Source organism: Poecilia latipinna, unplaced genomic scaffold, assembly GCF_001443285.1.
Source record: "Poecilia latipinna isolate Pla-1442-1.1 unplaced genomic scaffold, P_latipinna-1.0 Scaffold1044, whole genome shotgun sequence".
Lineage (NCBI taxonomy): Eukaryota > Metazoa > Chordata > Actinopteri > Cyprinodontiformes > Poeciliidae > Poecilia > Poecilia latipinna.
In genome coordinates, this window is record NW_015113660.1 from 325,772 (window position 1) to 346,418 (window position 20,647).

The following is a 20,647-nucleotide window of genomic DNA, read 5'->3' on the forward strand; positions in this document are numbered from 1 at the left end:
CCAACACAAAAAATAACAAAAGATAAAATGAGGAATGTTGGTTGTTGTGAAGTTATACTTTAGTGTCAGTTTAACAGATTTAATCTTTTAACGCATCATCAAATTATTGAAAATATTTTCTGTCATTTGTAATTTCTCTTTTAGAAAAAAGAGTGAGAAAATTAAGTAGCCTCAGTCCTTTCAAAGTGAACCAGAATATATCTGATTCTAGTGAAGGCTGGAATCAGATATATTGTAACTTTTCTACCTTTAATTACATGTTTTCCTTCCACTCAACTTTCTCTGCATATGCTTGGATTCATCACTCTGAAAAGTTGCTAAAGAAATGTTTCTTTAGCAACGTTTTGTGCTTGTAAAAATGTTAAAAACAGTGAGAAATTACAGAAGCAGGTGATTGATAAAATAATCTGAATTTGATTGATCTTATCACTTGGCTACCAATAAGTCAAAGGATAAAACTGACAACAAAAAAAGTTTCTTCTCTAGTGTCAAGAGGATCGAACTACATTTTTCATAAACTTCATTAAATGTTATTACTTCATCAGTTGTTTCTGACAGAATAAACACCTGGATAAACTGAAAATTGTGGTTTTCTCACAATAATAAACAAGATATTGACATTTATAAAATATAACAGCAGGTGAAACGAAAGGAGATTGTCGAGTATTTATATTTCAAACAGAATCGCGCTTTGTTCCACCGTTTCTCTTTCCCATTCTGGTATGGCTTCCGCCATCTTTGTTTCTGTATCAACGGCTCCGCATAAGGATGACCAGCCGCGCCCTCTGCTGGATGGTGGCCAAACTACAATAATAAAAGAAGGTTTAATGCTGTCAGTTAATCGATTGAACTTATGTTCATCTAATAATATGTCGATTAGTTGTTTGCAGAGTGTGTGACTCACAACAATGACAAAAGAAACTAATCAACTGCAGCAAGAATATACTGAAACGGCGGGAGGTTTAACCTGGAAAGATTTGAATTTGAAATCTTTTTTTCTTTTTTTTTATCACTGTGCAGTACATTATGGTTCTGAGATCCGTAGAGGGGTCGGTGGTTCCGTTGCCGTCCGTCGCCTCCATCAGCAGCAGCTGCAGGAGGAGGAGCATGGACCCGGCAGATGAGCGCCATGGAGCGGCCCGGTGTTTTCTGCCCTGCGGCGAAGATCTCCATCTATCAGTGCGCATTAATTGAAATGGCGCATTTGGCCGCAGGCTGCGGTAGGCATGAAGCGTGACGCCAGACGCCATTTAGTCCAGAACCAGGGGGATGTTGGACCTTCATGTCCGGGTGGATCAGCGTCTGAGCCCTGCGGATGGTGATGAGCCTTACCGGACCGAGCAGCCCAGTTTATCCCCGACAGAGCGCGTCACCAGCCGGAGCCCCGCGCTCCGCGTTCCGCTCCTCAAAAACAAGTCCGGGCAGGAGGACCTATTCCGGGCCCCGAGGGTCTGAGGTGCCCCGGGGCAAACTCGTCCTGCAGCCTGCGCTCCTCTCTGTTGGTTCTGGTTTGTTTCTGCTTTACGCACCCTCACCAAAAGGACGGAGACGAAGTGGAGCGGGCCTGGAGCCGAACCCAACCGAACTTCAGCTGGAGATACCGAGCTGCTGTCCATGTCTTCCGTGTCCGTGTCCTCCCAGGTGAGAAAAAAACACGCGCTGCTCGTTTAAACCTGATATTCAACACTGTCGATGGTCCTGACGTAAGACCAGACTTCATTTAAAAACCTCCAGTTTTATGCTTTATGGACTCTTTATTTCGTTCAAAGCACCGATATCATCAAACTCAACACGAGCTACTAAAAACATAAGCCTCTAAAATCGGCACTAGATACCAGTTTTAAAGTTGTAGGTTTTTAAACTAAAATGGAACTTTTCCTTCTCTACTCGCTACATGTTCTTCCCGACAGAAATGCAGCGCTAGCTACTTAAAGCTGCATTTTTAATACATTGGACGTCTCTGCTGACAGATATTTTACAACCCGAATTCCCTTAAAGGCCTCGGAGAGCCGTAATCAGCTGGAAAAAATTAGCCAAGTCGCTCTTTTAGTTTTAATTTGTAAGAAGAGGCTTAAATGTCCAGATTTCCTGACGGGGACTGGAATAAGGCGCAGAAAGCTGCCCGTTTGGCCTTAAAACCTGCAGATATTTGAAAACACAATGTGCCTGTGCACACGCTCCCATCTATAGGTCACATCACGGCACATGCACGCGCATGGGGAGGCGTGTGGGTGTTTGGCTGCAGGCAGCATTCAAGACTCCTGTTTCCCTCATGCTTCACAGCCTCGTGGTGCCGGGAATGGGGAGTGGAGGGAGGTAATCCAGTTAGACCCTCCCATTAACCCCCCAGGACATCATGCTAATATCTCCTCTGTTATTACCCAGAGCTGTTGCTGTCACTTTATAAGACTAACCATTCTACTCAATTCAAAAATACTTTATTTATTCCAAAAGGAAGATTAAATATTGGTGTAACTTTTATAATTCAAGAATCTTCAAAGAATCGTTGTGGATGGTGATGCTGTGAGCAGGAAGGATCTTCAGTTTAGCCCTTTGTTACAGAAAGGCGACTGTCCCTGGTGATACAAGAGAAGACATGACTCACAATGGACTCAGCGTTTTTAATGAAACAGGAAGTAAAGTTTTTTTAATGACCCATAGCTAAAGCTCCTCTCACCTGTTCCCTGTGTCCAGCAGGAGGGTCGAAGCCTGTCCAGGATGTCTCTGAGCCACTCACCTGTCTCCCCCATGACGGCGCAGGGCATCCCGTCCCCCGCCCAGCTCACCAAGGCCAACGCCCCGGTTCACATCGACGTGGGCGGACACATGTACACCAGCAGCCTGGCGACGCTCACCAAGTTTCCAGATTCCAGGTGAGACGGAGTGAACAGGTGTGATGAGTTACATATCATCATGACACACCTGCAAACTCAAACAGTTGGTTCTGAGGAACAATTTGGTTCAGACAAAGTTTGATTTGTAGTTTGAAGAGAACAGTCTGGACGAGAGGTGGAGAAAAAAAAGTCAATTCTATTGAGATTGCATAGATCCCACAAGTCTGAACCAAAGGTGATCCGCGCCATCTTGGTAGGGAAGCGAAAGCATAGCTAAACCATGGCTTCCTGACCAACAAAAACAAAGTGTATTGACATTCTTGATCAATTTGGAAGAGAAATATTTATCAACAAAATACAATCAGTGTTTCAATGGTCCTAGCTAGTTCAGCAGTAAGTACATAAGAGTAAATATCTGATATTTATCTTCATATTACACAGAGATGGGTAGAGTATTGAAAAACTAATGGAGTAATAGTTGTAATGTACTTATGTTGGGTCACCAGGGGGCGCTGTGGGGGCTCAGCAAGTTGGAGAGAAGATGAGGGAAAAAAGTGTAAAACTAAAAACAAATTTAATTTCATACATTTCTTAAATAAATTTTCATCATAATTTTTGTTTACTGTTATTGAATCTGTTTTTTTATGATAAAATATAAGTTAAAATATTTTTTTTAAATATGATTGGCCGAGCTACTTAGCAAGCAAGAAATGGAAACATTTCTGACAAGAAAAGACCAAAGGGGAGAAAAAGCAGAACTGTAGAAATAAAATAAAATTTCATGTGATTAATATAAAATTTTATATATTTTCTTACAATCAAAAGAGGATTGTGATGAAATATTTTATCATCTGGTAATAAAGTCATAATATATTATCAGATAATAACATTTTCCTCCACAGAATTCATGGCCATCTGAAATAGGACGATGTGAAGCAGCTTTTATGCTAAATTAATCTAATAATTATGGAATAGTGATTAAAAAACATTCTAAATGTTTAGGACGTACAGAGATTCTGTTACTCTGATCAGATCGGCTGGTGTGGTATTGATAAGTGATCGGTTTCCAGGATCGGCCGTCTGTTCAGCGGCAGCGAGCCCATTGTGTTGGACAGCCTGAAGCAGCATTACTTCATCGACAGAGACGGAGAAATCTTCAGGTTCATCCTGAGCTACCTGAGGACCTGCAAGCTGCTGCTGCCAGAAGACTTTCAGGTGGGTCAAAGGTCATCTACAGGGGTCACTTCCTATGTGGACCGGGTCAGAACATTCACCACTCACAAAGAGTTAGAGGAGGGAAGGAAAAATAAATAGGTTTTAGAGGGGAAGAAAAGAAAAGCAAACAAGAAAGGACAGGAATGAAGAAAATGAAGGAAAGAAAAGAGTGAAGGAAGGAGTGCAGGAGAAAAAAGCAAAAATAAAAGGAAGGAATCTAGATTATATTTTGGTCAATAAAACCTGGAAATCCAAATATTTCCCAATAATTTCATTAACAGACCTAAAAGTACTGAAATCAGATCCAGAGGATATGAGTCTTTGAACAGATTCCTGAACTGATCCAGTTCCTCCAGCAGCAGATTCTCATCCAGCTGTTCGTTCGTCTCAGGATTTCCCCCAGCTGTACGAGGAGGCCCGGTTCTACCAGCTGGCGCCAATGGTCCGGGACCTGGAGCGTTGGCAGGCGGAGCGCGAGGCCCGGCGGTCGGCGGCGCCGTGCGAGTGCCTGGTGGTTCGGGTCACGCCCGATCTGGGCGAGCGGATTGCCCTGAGCGGCGAGAAGGTTCTGATTGAGGAGGCCTTTCCTGAGACCGGAGACGTCATGTGCAACTCAGTGAACGCCGGCTGGAACCTCGACCCGACCCACGTCATCCGCTTCCCGCTCAACGGCTACTGCAGGCTGAACTCAGTACAGGTGAGCCAGCCAATCACAGAGCAGATACCTGCGTTGACGGAGTATCAGGGCCATTGTAGATTTAGAAAAATAACACATTTCCATTAAAGAAATTCTGAAATTTTCTAGAAAAAAGAACGAAATTGACTTCAAAACTCAGAAATTTCCATGTCTTCATGTTCCTTTGCTGTTGTGGTTTTACTCCGCCATCTTTGTTTCTGCATCATCTGGCTCTGTTTAATTATGGCCAGTGGCGCCCTCTGCTGGATGGCAGAAATGATTAAATTAGGGAGAAACTTACTTTTATCATTTAATGAATTAATCTTAAGTTTATTGACCTCATTGATCAAATACCTATTTGATTGATAAGCAGCCATTCTGCTAAAATCAAGAGTCGACTGTGTTTCCACAACAAATGGTTAAATTTTAACATTTTGTCACCTAACCAAATAAACAGAAAATTGTGATTTTTCTCACAATAACAAACCTAGAAATATGAATAAAATATAACAAGTAGCTTGAGTGTTTTTATTTCAAACCAGAGCAGCATAAAGTGCATTCTCCATCTTTTTCCATTCTGCTTTGGCCGCAATCTTTGTTTCTGGATCAATAACTCAGTTTAAGAATGACCAGCAGCGCCCTCTGCTGGACGGCAGTCAATCTGCAACACTAAAAGAAGGTCTAAGGGAGTAGTGAATCAACTTATTTTTGGCCCTAATCAGAACCCTTACTTTGCTCTCTGCAGGTTCTAGAGCGTCTTTTCCTCAAAGGCTTCAGCATCAAAGCGTCCTGCGGCGGCGGCGTCGACTCGACCCAGTTCAGCGAATACGTCCTGTGTCGAGAACTGAGGCCGAGCCGGTCCGTTAGCAGCACCCTGGTCCGGATCAAACAGGAACCGCTGGACTGAAACCGGAAGCAGCTGCTGCTTTCAACTTCCTTTTTCTACCCAACCTGTTTTCTAAGCTTCTTATTTAACATTTGTGTTGCAGATAAAAAGTTTAAAAAGAAACGAGAAGTTTCTTCTTCCTTTATTTTATTTTGTAACAAAGGTACAAACGGTGTAAAACTGCATCAGGCTGAATGTAGGAAATATAAATAAGTCCTGAAGCTCAGGAGCTGGATCCAAACTAAAAGCTGTTAAAGCTTAAAAAGTCCAAGTGCGCTCCATCATCGAGAATTTTCCAGAGTCCAGGTTCAGCTCAGTCTGCCGGGAGGAGGAATGTCGGACCTTCAGAACCTGAGAGAGTTCCTGTGTGTCGGAGAACCAGCTCCCTGCAGGGGAACGCTCCAACACCAACCGACCGGCCTCCATCAGTTCCTGAATTGTTGAACTGTTCCTTTAAACCGTCTGCGGCTCTCTCTCTCTCTCTCTCTCTCACACACACACGCACACACACAGACACACTCTCTAAAACAGCGTCCTCTAACCGATCCGACCGTTGGGAACATTTAAAACATGGCGAGCAGTCAGAAGGCACCTGTTCAGGTACAGCGCTGGAGGGGGGCGTGGAAAAGCTGGCAACCAATCAGAGAGCAGCTCACTGTCCAACATGGCGGGAAGTTAAAACAAAGCCGCTGCAGTTAAAGGAGCGTTCCACCTGTTCTACCGCACACCTGCCTCGTTTCTCACCTGGTTCTGCTGCGCCCGGCTGGAGTTTCAGTCCAGAACTGGTTCTGGAGTTTAAACTACATGAATGAGGCTCACTATTGGTTCTGTAATTGATCAATGAGGATCAATCACACTGCAAAAACACCAAATCTTACCAAGTATTTTTTACAAGAGTATTAGGGCCATATTAAGAAAATATAGTCAAATTAATATGGGAATAAAGTCAAAAATGAAGAGAATAAAGTCAATATTTCTAGGATAAATTCATGATATGGTTTAGCATAGCTCTAATATGCCATACTAAGAAAAATACTAAAATTACAAAAATAAAATCATAAAATTAAAATAGTAAATATTTCAATAATAGCCATGATGACTTTATTCTAATATTTCCCTCTTACCCCTAAAATAAATTTGATTATAAGAATAAAGTTGAAACATTATGACTTTATTCTCATATTTTATAATTTTCCTAGTTGGCCCAAATATTTTGTCATTGCGCCATACCAAGAAAAAAATCTATATTATGAGAATAAAGTCATATGGGAATAAAATTTATAATATTACAACTTTATTCTCATAATAATTTTAATTTTATTTTCTAAATGTTCTTAGGGTAGCCCTAATACTCCTCTGTATTTTTCTTCTAGTTTTTAGTGAAAATATCTTAGTACACTTGAAATGAGAAAAACAACTTACAAGCAACTTTTCAGCAAAATATAGGAGCTTTAAATTTATAACAAAGGAAATATGTTTGATGATAAAACCAGTACGTTTTTGTAAATACTCATAAATTATTGACTTAAAACAAGCTCCTATATTTTGAAAACATTTACTTTTGAGTAAATTTTGTCTCATTTCATGTGTGCCAAAAATATTTGCACTAGAAAGTAAAGCAGAAATACTTGGTAAAATTTTGTATTTTTGCAGTGCGTGTTTATCAGGCCGATCCGAAACAACCAAACTGTCCCTGAGTGAGAAAACGTTTCGTCTAAATGTTCTAACATGATTCTGGTTCAGTTCTGAACTAAACGGGTTAAACGTCTCTGAACAGGTCAAATCCAACAGAACCTTCCCTCCTCTGCAGAACCCGTCCTGGTGGTTGGGAGTTCTCCTTTTCCAGCAGCGCTCTGTAGCCGGACCACTCCTGTCTGCTATCGCTGGAGGACCAGCAGGGGGCGCCAATCACTTCAGGAGGGCCTTGTAGAGCATGAGGGAGCGGGCCGAGCTGCGGTCCTGCTCCAGACACAGGATGAAGTCCCTGAGGTTGACCCGAGTGATCCGCTGCCGGAGCTGCTGCCGGGATGAGGAGGCAGAGGAGCCGGAACCGGATCCCGATGTCACCTGAAGGGGGCGGGGTTAGAGAGTTAAACTACAGGAAGTCAAGAGGAAAACTGCAGAGGAAGTTCATGAGCTTCTCAGATCCATCAGTCTATAAAATAAGTCCAAATCAGAATGTTCTGCTCTGGTTCTGGAGCTGGGCAGCATCAGACTGGGTTTATCTGTTTGGGATTTTCCGGTTTTTCCTGCCAACAGGAGAACAACACTGCAGCAGATTCCAGGATGAAGCTTTCAGGGTCATCAGGACGTTGATTTGTCTCCGGCGACATTCACACGAGGCCTAACGATTATTCTGATGATTAATCAAATAATGAATTCGGCACATTCTGCTGATTTTTCATTTAACTACTTAAGCATGTTTTTTTATACATCAAAAAATACAAGTAAATAATTCAATTACTTTTTTGAAAAAGAGATGGAACATTTTATTTTCTAAAATACAATAACAGCATTTATTTAATGTACGCTTGATTATTTGTAGCAAAGGCTATTTATAAATGCAGTGTGGGGCTAATCTGTTGGATTAACCGATTAATAACTACACAGAAAACGGAGCCTAAAAGGAATATTTTTCACAGATTTTGAACCTGGTGAATCTGAGTCTATGCCACAGTACAAATGTTTTTCTTTTATCTTAAATGCACTATGTATGTCTATATAGAGTATTGTTTTTGCTTAATTACTGCTCTAACCGTTTTTCTTTCGGCAAATAAATTTTTTTGAGTCTGTATACTCAAGTTTACTTAATCGATTACTTAAATTAGTTGGCAATTATTTAAATAATTGATTAATAATGATTAATTTGATTATTCGTTCAGCCCCAGTTAACTCCTCTCTAAACTTGGCTTGATGCTCGAGTCCTAATTAGACATTTGTTCGACTGAGCAGCTCAGAGTGTGATAGCTAAAATAAAAACTGTGGAGAGAGATGGATTCTCACAGTTCATGTTAAATGAACAGAATCAGAAAATCTCCAGCAGCTGCTAACAGAGTCCAAACCCCAGACATGAGGGTTAGAGGGTTCAGTGTCTGCTGAGAACATGGCTCCCTCCTCCCTCCCTCCTCTGACCCTGTAGCTCATTTCTGCAGGGCTGCCTCCAGGGTATGGAGGGCCAAGGGGCTTCATGAGTCCCCGTTAGCCCCCCCAAGCGAACTCTGACCCCCTTTGTCTGAGGAAGTAAACGCCTACGGGATGGGGGAGGAGTCAAGAGTCCAATATCCTCTTGCATGTTATTGTTTACATCCGGAAAGACGATTCTTTCACATGCCATCCGTAGCCACTCTGCTGCAGTAGAACAACTTAAATAAATGAAACCAGGAGATGTAGGTATTATTAATTTAGTGCAGTGAGCCACAGCAAAGGGAAAAATAACTCAGAAAAAAACGTTCATAACTCAAAACCACTCCTACTCTTCTACTTTTCCCCCTTTCTCAACATGCTGCCATAGTAACTAACTGAAAACAGCTCCACTAATGGATCAGGACTCAACACCAAAAACCACTAAACCAGGGGTGCCCAATACGTCAATCGACCGGTCGATCGCAGAAGGTTTTGAGTCGATCTCGGCAGATGACAATCTGAATGCCACCAGGACACTGAGAGCAGCACTTCCTCTTCTGACGGAAGAAAATATTCTTCACTAAGCCTGTTTTTAACATAATCTCTGCTTGGCTTGCGGGACGCAGGCGGTTGCCACGGCAACGGGTGTGCTAAACGACAAAGAGACGGAAAGTAAAAAGGTAGGAGTAGTTTCTGTTCGGGTTGTTTTACCTTAGTTTACCTTTGCTGTGGCTCATCACACCCGCTGCAGTTTCTGAACATTCAATAAACGACAAACTTGGACTAATTACCTCGTTCGTATGTGAGTATACGTCACAACAAACATCAAATAGGACAAATATATTTCATTAAGTTTTAACTAATTCTACCACGATAATTATGTGAAATTAAATTAATTATATCCCAACTTCTGAAGATTTGCCTTTACCTTTTCTGGGCTCTTTGGTTAGTTTCTCATATTTCAGTCATCAAACCAAAGTTCAGATCTACCATGACTGACTGACACCTGCTGGTTTGCAACCAGCTTCTGACTGAGGAACCAGTAACCTGCTCCCAGTGTCAGAATCTCACTGAGGAAGAAACTGCATCAGGTTTTCTGTCACTTTATTATTTCTTCTACAACTGATGCATATTTGCATATAAAATAAGTCAATAGAGTTTAATTTGCAATTTTTATGTCTTTGTGTCATGAGGTAGATCTCAGGTGGCTGGTGAGAGAAAAAGTAGATCTTGCTCTCAAAAAGTTTGGGCACCCCTGCACTAAACCATTTCCCACACAAAGAACAGAACATTCAGTCCATTACAATTTTATGTTTCTAGGCTTTGTGTTTATTATATAATTAGTATTAAATGTTCATCTGAACACAGACTAAATAATTATTAGCTACACCTACTCTACTGATAACCTGTCAGAGTTGGTGTGTAGGTCACCATTTTTTATTTTGTAACTGAACCGAACCACCAAATTCCACAGCACACCTACATGTTAAGGATGTCAAAGTCAAGCTAGCATAACTGACCTACTTCCATCTCCCTCTCTATTTTTCCTCTTAAATTAAAACGTTTTCCTGACCTTGTTATCTCATCGTCGTACTCTTGACAATTATTAGGAAAGCACTGCGTCGCTTTTTCTTTTATATGTCGTGTATATTTAAGATTTAGCACATTATGTTGACAACTTGACAGCTAAAACCAATGGTAGCCATTGTAGCAGCTTTTTGGGGATCTTGCATGCATAATGTCACACTACAATGTGTCTATGTCATCACAAGGTCACATGATCAAACGGCTGATTACCTCACTGCTCGCTGAAGCTCCGCCTCCTGAGTCCAACTTGCGTTTCTTTCTCGGCCCGATGGCGGCAAGTGCCGTGAGGTTGGCGTCTCGCTGTCGCATCTGAGCCAGTTCCTGCTGCTGCATCTGTGGACAGGAAGTTAAAGCTGTTATGAAAGGAAGTTGAAGTGGTTCAAACGGGACGTTTCCTGTCTCAGAGCTGAAGCTGAACGTGAAACCTAGCTGTACCTCTTTAGCCTTCTGCTTCAGCCGAGCCTGCTCCGGATCCTCCTGCCGGGCCCGGCTCTGGAAGAGAAACAAAATGTGACCCATTAGGCTTCTTTGACCAGGTGAGGATCGCTCCATGGTCTGATTTTAGTCTGGTCATCCACTGCATAGCGCATACAGCAGTAAAACTAGCTCACCAAACGTTCTGGAGCTCAGTTTTGGTTGCTAGGTAACAAGGCTTGGCTCTGCTGAGGTTGCTAGGCAACGGCACAGTGCCCATTAACTGTAAAAGAACTTAATCTTACCAAATATCTTTGGTGTAGTTTCTAGTTCAAATATCAGTAAACAACAAATAAGATAAAGTTAACTTACAAGTAACTGTTCAGCAAAGAAATAGGAGTTTATTTTAAATAATTAATTCTTTAATACTGATTTTAAAAAGTTAAAGTTCAGTAAAGTTTTTATTCGCTCTGACTGGAGGTTCTAGATTGTGACATCATCATCCAGCTGAAGTTGAATTTCAGTCTCTGCTTCGCTTTCCCCAGATCAGGTTGAGATATAGAGTTAATTAAACAGGTGTTCCGTTGCTATAGCAACCCGTTTGGTACCTTAGCGGCCTTCAGCAGCATCTCGCGCTCCTGCTCGTCTTTCCGCTGCTTCTCCATCCGCTCCAGCGCTTCGAAGAACCGCAGCTGGGAGCGAACGTCCGACGACTGCTCATAGGTCAGGTTTCCTTCATCCTGAGGGAGGAAGGCCACGGATCGGTTACCGAACTGACAGGAACCCGGTCAGAACTGACAGGATCTGGGTCCGAAAGGGGCAGCTTGCAGGTTATCATCTATTTAACACCCTGATCTGCTTCAGTAGAGGTGATTATCAGGTGATGAAAGATGAAGGTAATTTTTTTTAAACTAGAGGTGTCCAAACCAAAGTGCAGCCCAGGGGCCTCGGAATAATTTTGTGTGGCCCTGGTGAAGAGTGGTAAAAACTTTCGCTCTCCAGCAAAAGTTATTTGATCCAAATGGAAACTTTTTGTATTTTTTGGATGGGATTTTCAATTAAAATTCTTTCCTCTTAAGTAGAAAATGTTACTAAAAGCATTTTACGTTTGTATTTTAAATTCAAATTCAGTTTTGAAAAATCCAAAATACTTTGATTCCCAAGCGAAATTAAATAAAAAGAATAAAGAATACCATTAGGAACAAGGATTTATTAAACTTGGCCAAACACAGCAAATGTTTATCAGGAATACTATATTTCTTTTATTTAGGTAAATCTACAGTAATTAATAGTTTTGTAACTCATTTCATCCACAAACTTTGCAAATTGCTGAGCAAATAGAAATAAAAATGCAAATAAAACTATTTTCCATATTTAATTTAAAGACATTATGTCTCCTGAGTACTTTGACCAGACAAACAAAACATTTGGACTCTGCCATCTTAAACCATATTGGGCTTATTAAAACACTTCTCAGTTATTTATATATAAAATCTGGTATTAAGAGCCACTATAATCCGTGTTATTCCCACGTTCTCTGTGACCTCTCACCTTTGCACCGTCTGTGCGGTGCTGAGCGATCACAGAGGCCTTTTCCAGCAGCGAGCGCAGTCTGGATTCGGTGGCGTGTGAGATGAGGTTCACGACCTCCAGAGGCACCTCCGTCACGCCCAGCTTCTTGGCTGGGGAGCAGAACCAAACAGAACCATGAGAACCATCAGAACCGAACCAGCATGAACAGTTCAGCTGGAAAGAAACCATTAAGCATCCATTGCTCTCAGATACTGAAAATGCACCATAATGCAGCCCTGACCATGCAATTGGTGTTGCAGTGGCTCCCCCTGCTGGTCAAGATAAATATATAATATTACCTAAATAATGGATGTACTGACCTGAGTCCAGGATGCGGCGGTGCAGAAGGCCTGGCGGCAGAAACGCTTCGTCTTTACAGGACCGGATCTTGGTGCCGACGAGCTCTGAGCTGGTTGCTAGGATACGGGCGTTTTCCTCGTTAAGGTTGACTCCGGCCATTGAAGCCACATCGTTGATGTCGTCGTCGTCTCTGTGGAGGTTCAGCGAGAGCCAGAACTTTTAGATTTGACTGAATGACTGGAAGTTCAACGTCCCGACTAAACCATGAAACTCTGAGCTGATGAAGCCCGGCTCTCCAGCTCACTGTGACGTTTATTCAGTTATTCATTTCTCATCACCACCAGGAGAAAAGTTACACATCTGACCTGCATTAAAAAGGTCGCTTGTAATTAGTAAAACTAAAAGCAAGCTGGTTGTTACTATAGTAACCAGTAATAAAGCTGCTGAAGCTGAATGAGCTTTTTATTTTCACCATACAGTCTGACTCAAACACACATTTATTGATGTTTATTTTGAGTTTATTCAGCTGTGATTAGGTGATCATTTCTGAAGCTGAATCAGAAACATTCAGAATGGCTGTAAAACCAGTTATCTGCCAGGTTAGGTATGAAGTTTCTGTTCCTGGTGCTGATTGGACATCAAACCCACCTGAAGGTCCCGCCCCCGGGGTCAGTCGGTTTCTTCTGATTGGCCTGAGCTGCCAGGTGGACAGGAGCTTTACCTGCCATGGTGGTGGGTCCCCGCAAGAGTGTGGCTGCAAGGGGAGACGATTCAGAGAGGGCAGGTCTGAATGCATCGTTCACTTCTCCTTAGTAAACCTCAAGAACTTCTTAAGTATTTTCAATGTAAGTTTTCATACTTTTTCACTTTGGTCATGACAAAAACACAAATAGTTTTAATTCACTATTATATGACATTAATTGAGAATAAACCCATAATTTAACCAAAAAAAAAAAAAAAAAATCTCCCAATTTCAATAACTTGAACATATGGAACCTTAATTCCAATTACACGGATCAATAACTCATTGAGCCATTGGGAATAATGAATATTTCCAATGGCAACTATTCAGCTGTAACATTTTTCAAAGTTAGGCTTTTAATTTAACTTTAGATTGCACCACAAAATACAAATAATACAAAAATAGGCAGCTTAAAAGGACTTTATATAGAAATGAAACATTTTCCAGTCCTTGAAAACACCTAAGTGAAATTCAAGCACTTTCAAGGATTTAGGTGACCCATTTTTATAAGCTTCAGCCTCACCTGGATGTCTGATTTGCTGACTGAGGACCACAGGAGAACGGGTCTGGATGGTCTGGACTGTAGCTCTGGCCACAGCCTGCAGCAGAAAACAAAACATCATCATGTTTATTATTAATCACCACTGAAATCACAACCTTGTTTAGACATATTAAAGCTGACATATTATGCTTCTTTGAACATGTTACGATTGCTCTATATTGTTCATGACACTTTTTGCAGAAAATCATGTTTAGACAATAAAATTTTAGTCTCAGTTCTGCTTATTTTGAGCTCCTTACAGAATGAACCTCATCACTTTAAATCCAAATGAGATGCATGTAACCCAAGCCTGTCACAATAAGCAATAAATCAATTAATCAAATTAATCACATGGTAAACTTACATGAGCTCAATAATTTTCATTCTCATTAATAATTTGTGAAGGGCAATTCTGTTTACAGAAAGTTCATAATCTATTTTTATGCGTTGCTAGATGACAGGTGGAACTCTGCTGGTGTTGCTAGGTAACAGGCTGGGCTATCCTGGGGTTGCTAGATGACAGGTGGAACTCTGCTGGTGTTGCTAGGTAACAGGCTGGGCTATCCTGGGGTTGCTAGGTGACAGGTGGAACTCTGCTGGTGTTGCTAGATAACAGGCTGGACTATGCTGGTGTTGCTAGGTAACAGGCTGGGCTATGTTGGTGTTCCTAGGTAAGGGGCATTGCCTGCTGATTTGATGTTACATTTGGAAGGTTTTTGAAACATCTCATTTTCTAGACACCAAAAAACTTTAATTTATGACCAAAATATAGCTGGAAGTTTATTTTAAACATTTGGGCCATTTTAGAGACCTAAGTAGAGACCTAAAAAAGTGCAAATATGTTTTTTTTTTATAGGTCCTCTTTAAACCACTAAAGCAGTGAAGGATGGGTTGCTGAGTGTTACCGTGTTTGTGATGGGTGGAGTCAGGCGGACCGTGGTTGCCGTGGCGTTGACGGGCAGCCGCGGCCTGATGGCTGCTGCGGTGAGGGAGCCGGGGGCGGCTGGAGGCGGAGCTGAGGTGGTGGGCGGAGCCGTAGTCAGAGACTGCTGGCTGTTGAGCAGAGTCTGACGCAGAGCAGGGAGGCTTTTCTGAGGAGATAAACACAAAGTTCATCACTGCAGGAAGCTGCTGGTGGAGGTTTGGTGCTTTTATCAGCAGATTTCATCTTAGACAACATTGCAGAACCTCATGTTTTCTAATTTGGGGTATAAAAGTATTCATACCGAAAACATCTGGTACAAACCTAAACACATGCAGAATATGTTTAGGTTCTGCACATTCTGCATGAATGTGCAATGGAAGACTTTGTACTGAAGCTGCAACTAATGATTACTTGATTAGTCGTTTATTGTCACAGTTAATCAGATAAAAAAGGCATTTTTTCTACAAAATTATAAGTACATTAAAATAAACAGAATTACAGTCAGTTTAGAATAAGAAAAAACCTTTTATTGCATAAAATGCAATAACAGATTGATTTAGGCCAGGGGTGGCCAAGTCCAGTCCTCGAGAGCCACCATCCTGCAAGTTTTAGAAGTATCCTTACTCCAACAGACCGGGATCAGCTCTACAGAGGCCTGATAACGAGCCAGTCATTTGATTCAGGTGTGTTGAAGCAGGGATGCATCTGAAACTTGCAGGATGGCGGCTCTCGAGGACTGGACTTGGCCACCCCTGATTTAGGCTTTCATCATTTGTAGCAAAGGATGAATCTGCAGCTAAAAATATTTCTAACATCAACATGTCAAAAACTCAGCCTTCCTGCTTGACTTATCAGTATGTGTAGAGCTGACCTAGTCATTATTTTTTATATTAATCTGTTAATAAACGGACATCAAAAGGTGCTTTTTGATGTCCATTTATTAGTTTTAGATTCACCCCGTTTTTTTTGAACGGGGTGAATCTAAAACTTGGTAGAACATATTTACAGATATATTTTTTATTTTTATTTTATTGTTTTTATATTTTTGTACAGTTTGGGCTTAATTACTTTTCTGAGTGTGTTGTTCTTTCATCAAATTGCCTTTTTTAGAGTCTGTATACTCCAGTTAATAATGAATGGATTACTAAATTAACTGATGATCACTTCAATAATCGATTCATCACGATTAATCATTACAGCCAATATTCACTCCTTTACCAGCAACTATGGTTATTAACCTGTAATAACCATAGTTACAGTCTGATAAACATTCATTCAAATCTAATAACATGAATATTAACATGAATAACACATTTATTAACATGAAATTACTGTAACTAGCAATATTTTCACTTATCTAATTTTATATATTTTTATAAATGTAGTTACTGACATGCATAGTCATTAACGTCTAGTTAATACCATTTTTAAAATTTTATAATTCTTAAAAAATATTAGGATTAATAACAGTAAAAAACAGAGTTCAATTACCACAGCAATTAGAATCAGTTAACCTTATTTGCAAATGCAGCTTTAAAGGCAGAAATATGTATTTTTTCAGGACAGGTACCTTGAGGAAGGGGATGAGGTAGGGCTGTGGGGAGGACTTCAGCTCAGCCTGCAGCCGAGACGTGAACTCCTCGGGTTCGATCTTTGCGTCCTGAAAAGATGTTAGAGCGCAAAGACGTGAAGATGTGAAATATAACGGCACAAAGACAAAGTGTTCAGGGATGTAACAGACGGACACATTCAAGTTTTAGGAAATGAAGTCACAGGAACAAAAAGCAAGAGGATAAAAGAGGACACCATGAAGACACGAACTGGACCTGAGGAGCATCTGGATGCAGCAGAGCTGGGCAACATGGCTTAAAAACAATATCTGATTTTTTTTTTTAAACCATTTTTTTCTTGCTTTCTTTTCTCGGGAAGGAATTACAAGTAGTGTTTATTATTTCAATCATCCCTTCTGTCAGTTGTACGATGGAGTAGAAGCATCAGGAAAAGGATCTTAGCAGCTTACAAGCAGGTCCTGAACGAGGGTCTTCACATTCTTGGACGTATCGGGAGACGGGGAGTTATGCGACGCCAGCTTGATGAGCGTGGACAAGAAGTTCTTGCATTTCTTCACGTTTTCCTGCATTTCCTGTTGGGCACAAATACGTGTGAAAAACAAAGCAAGAGCGGGAAGCCGGAAACGTTAGAAAATGATGGGAGCCAACCTGCGACACCACGGTGACCCTGGCGCCAGGCGGGGCAGCGGGAGGGGGCGTGGCGCCGCCACCGGGTAGCGGTGCAGGCTTGGCGGCGGGCGTCACCCCCGCCGTGATCACCGTGGAGGTTTTCTGAGGCGGCGGCATCTTCACGGCTCCGGCAGCAGGAACAGCGAGGGGCTTCAGGAACAGAGAGGCATGATTAGATCCAACCAATCGAACTGCATGGCTCAAAGCATATTCATGTGTTAGAATGGCCCAGTCAAAGTCCTAACTAAATCCACTGGAACTAAGGACTAAGCAGATGTTATTAGTTAACTGATTGAAACTCATTTTAATCTAATAAAACATTAATCGATAATTAATGGTAAGTTTATTAATTGCTTGCTATCCTAGTCTGTTTTATGTCGGGCTATGATCTGTCTTCACCTGTTCCACCTCTCAGCAGGATAACTTACCTGAACAGAGGTGGTGGAAGGAGACTGGACTATTCTGGTGGGAGCGGGTGCAGCCAGCCGGACCGTCTGGGGGGCTCCGGGCACCTGCAGACGATTTATGGTTTGTTTCAGAATAAAAATCACCTGATTCTGATTTTACTGAAATTACAGATTAACTCCAGAATTTATGAAGAAGATCTTCGTCAAGTTCTGATGGTCTCAAACTCACCGTGGTGGCGGTGCTGACCCGGATAGTCGATGTTGTCAGCGGTGTTGCGGGTCTCTGGGTGACCACTGTCTGACTCTGCTGCAGCTTGGCCTGGGCCTGGGCCAGAGCCTGCTGAGGAACCAAGACCAGCTGACCCGTCTCGGTCCGGACCAGAACCATGCCTGCAGGAGAAGGATCAAAGCAAGTGATCGAAGAGGTTCTACAGACTGAATGAAACAGAACAGCTGAGCTGGATGGAAATCTGAACCAACTAGACAGACTGGAGAATTGAGAACAAATTAGATCAAATATTTAGAGTTTGTTTTTGTGCTCAGCTTTAGGATGAAACATGAAAAACTTCAGGCAGACTAAACCTGAAAATCTGGGAAAAATTAACGAGAATTCAAAGAATTTCCAGTTTGAGATAAAATGATTAGAACTGAAACAGTTAATCAGATTAATCATGATGAATCCCTTATTGAAATAGTCAAGTAATTTTGTAATCGATTAATTGTTAACTGGAGTATACAATCTCAAAAAAGGATATTTGCTGAAAGAACAGCAGTCAGAGCAGCAATTAAACAAAAACTGTTCAAATAAATACATACATTTTGCATTTAAGATGAAATAAAAAATAAAACTTTGTACATATGTTCCACCCAAAACTAAAGTGTCTTAGTTTTAGTTTCACCTAGTTCAAATTCTGTGGAAAAAAAAATCTTCTTTTAATCATGTTTTGTTATCCGATTATTACTACACTGCAAAAAAACAAAAATCTTACCACGTATTTCTGTCTAGTTTCTAGTGCAAATATTTTAATACATGTGAACTAAAACAAAAATAACTTACAAGCAACTTTTCAGAAAGATACAGAAGCTTGTCTTAAGTAAATAATTCCTAAATATTAAGTTCAAAAACAGTAAATGTTAAACTTAGGGCTTCAACTAACATTGATTTTAGCAATCGATTGTTCTGACGATTAATTGGATAAAAAAATCGGCATATTCTGCAAATTTTTTATTTAGCCACTTACATCTTTTGTACGATTTTATAAGTACGTTAAAATAATTCAATTCCTTTCTTAAATAATAAAATAAACATTACTTAAAATGCAACAACAAAGCATTTCTTTAGCATACGCTTGATCATTTGTAGCAAAAGATGCATCTGCAGCTAAAATATACTTCCAACATCAACATGAAGAGTCCTTGCTGCCCAACTTCACATCAGAACAGTGCAAGACTGAACTGTTGATCAGTTTTTTATTAACAGATTAATAACTAAACCAAAAGTTATTAAAAATTATTTTATCATTATTTTACAGTATTTAACCAGGAGAAGCTAAACTATGTAAATATGTGTAAAACATATTTACAGACAGTGACCAGAGATTGTTCTTATATGCAATATATATATTTTGTACAGTTTTAATTACTTAGAATATGTTGTTCTGATTGAAACTAAAGACTCCAGATGATCCAGAGTCTGTATACTCCATAAAGTCTTAATCAATTACTAAATTAGTTGTCAAATATTTCAAAAAATGTTTTATCCCCATTAATCGTTTTAGCCCTTGTTCCACTTTCAGATGTTTTCACTTATAGAAAAATGTTCCATCTGTCAGTGGATCAAGTACCTTTTCAACCAATATTAAGGACTTATTTACTTAAAACTGTTCCACTTGATAAGAAGAAGTTTTTTCCAGTGCAGCTAAGTCAGAGCGTTTGGATCTTTGAATTGTCCCTCCAGAACCAGGAGCCACCATCACAGGACCGATCATAAGCAGGTGTGTGTTCTCACCTGGAGGGATGGTGAAGCCGGGCGGCAGCTGGATGGTTGTCTGCTGCTGAGGCCGGACAGCCAGGGGGGTCTGCGGGGCAGCCGGCCGGGTTGTGGCGGTCACCAGCTGGGGTCTCTGCGGCTGGATGGAGGTGGCCGCCCCAACAGCAGCACCGGGCGGCCTCACCCCGGTCTGAGCCACTCCGTTGATGGCCGGCTTGGCTGCTGCGAGCGGTGTGCTGGATCCGGTCTGGGTCTGGATGATGGAGGCCTGGGCTGCAGCCGGAGCCGGAGCCGGGGTGCTGGTCACCAGCATCTTGGTGTGCATTAGAGGGTTGTTGTGGTTCAGGACCTGAGCGGCTGATAGGGAGGCTGAACCCTTCGGGTCCAAACCGTTCTGGGCGGTGCTGATCACGGGGCTGGGGAGCCCCTGTAGGGTCACAGCAGGGGAGCCCGCCGGGGATTGAGGAGCAGGGAGTCCGGGTTGTGAAGCCAGGGTGGCGCCGGGTGGAGGGGCACCGGGTGAGCCCTCCACTTTCCCGGCTCCGGTGCTGCCGTTCAGGGGCTGTAAGCTGGGGGAAGAGGTCCGGATTGCCTCCACCGGGCTGGGAGCCAGGGCAGCAGCCCGGGGGAAGCTAGCAGCGGGCTGGCTGCTCAGAGTTACCGGTACGGGTAAAGCGGTCAAAGAGGGCGCTCCTGCCGCTTGCAAACCGGTTCCGGTGTTTCTTATTGCCCCGGCGGTAACAGAGGAGGGAACGGTTTGCCCGGACAGAGGCTGGTTGGCGCCCGGTTCCCGGGTCGACCCCGCGGTTTGGTGCCCTTGTTGAGGCTCCGAAGACCCCGCTTTCCCTGAGAGGCGGCTAGCCGCCGCCACGTCCCGCTTCCCGTCCGGATCAGAAGCCGCGGGGAGGTTTCTGTCGCCCAGCTGGGACTCCAGGGAGCCCACCAGGTCGCTGACCGCCTTCTCGTCCACCTCGGTGGACAGCATGTCCTCCAGCGGGTCGGGGGCTCCCGCCATCTTTGATGCTTCGCTGTTGTGCAAATCGTTTTTTAGAATGTACGCATGCGCCGAGGATCCGGCTGCATTCGGAGAAAAGATCTAGATGGATCAAAGATCTAGATATGCCAAATGTTTCGAGAACTGTGGGAAAAGCAGTTCCAAAGCAACAAAATTACACCTTTTTAATTATTTAGAGTC

General features: G+C 42.1%; 1 protein-coding gene and 1 pseudogene across 1 annotated transcript; one reads left to right on the forward strand and one right to left on the reverse strand.

The window, feature by feature from the left end:
* The first annotated feature begins 797 nt into the window (after positions 1-797).
* LOC106959107 (BTB/POZ domain-containing protein kctd15-like) lies at positions 798-5,734 on the forward strand (annotated as a pseudogene).
* A 1,179-nt stretch (positions 5,735-6,913) lies between these two features.
* Positions 6,914-20,581, reverse strand: LOC106959106 (transcription initiation factor TFIID subunit 4-like). Its single transcript, XM_015051440.1, has 15 exons — positions 19,471-20,581; positions 17,692-17,852; positions 17,484-17,567; positions 17,035-17,205; positions 16,836-16,958; positions 16,386-16,475; positions 14,796-14,981; positions 13,873-13,948; positions 13,256-13,361; positions 12,628-12,797; positions 12,287-12,417; positions 11,344-11,475; positions 10,757-10,813; positions 10,532-10,654; positions 6,914-7,678 (listed from the first exon to the last, which is right to left on the reverse strand). Exons 1-15 carry the CDS (start codon positions 20,465-20,467, stop codon positions 7,520-7,522), a joined length of 2,766 nt encoding a protein of 921 aa, XP_014906926.1. The 5' UTR covers positions 20,468-20,581; the 3' UTR covers positions 6,914-7,519.
* Between the last annotated feature and the right edge of the window lie 66 nt (positions 20,582-20,647).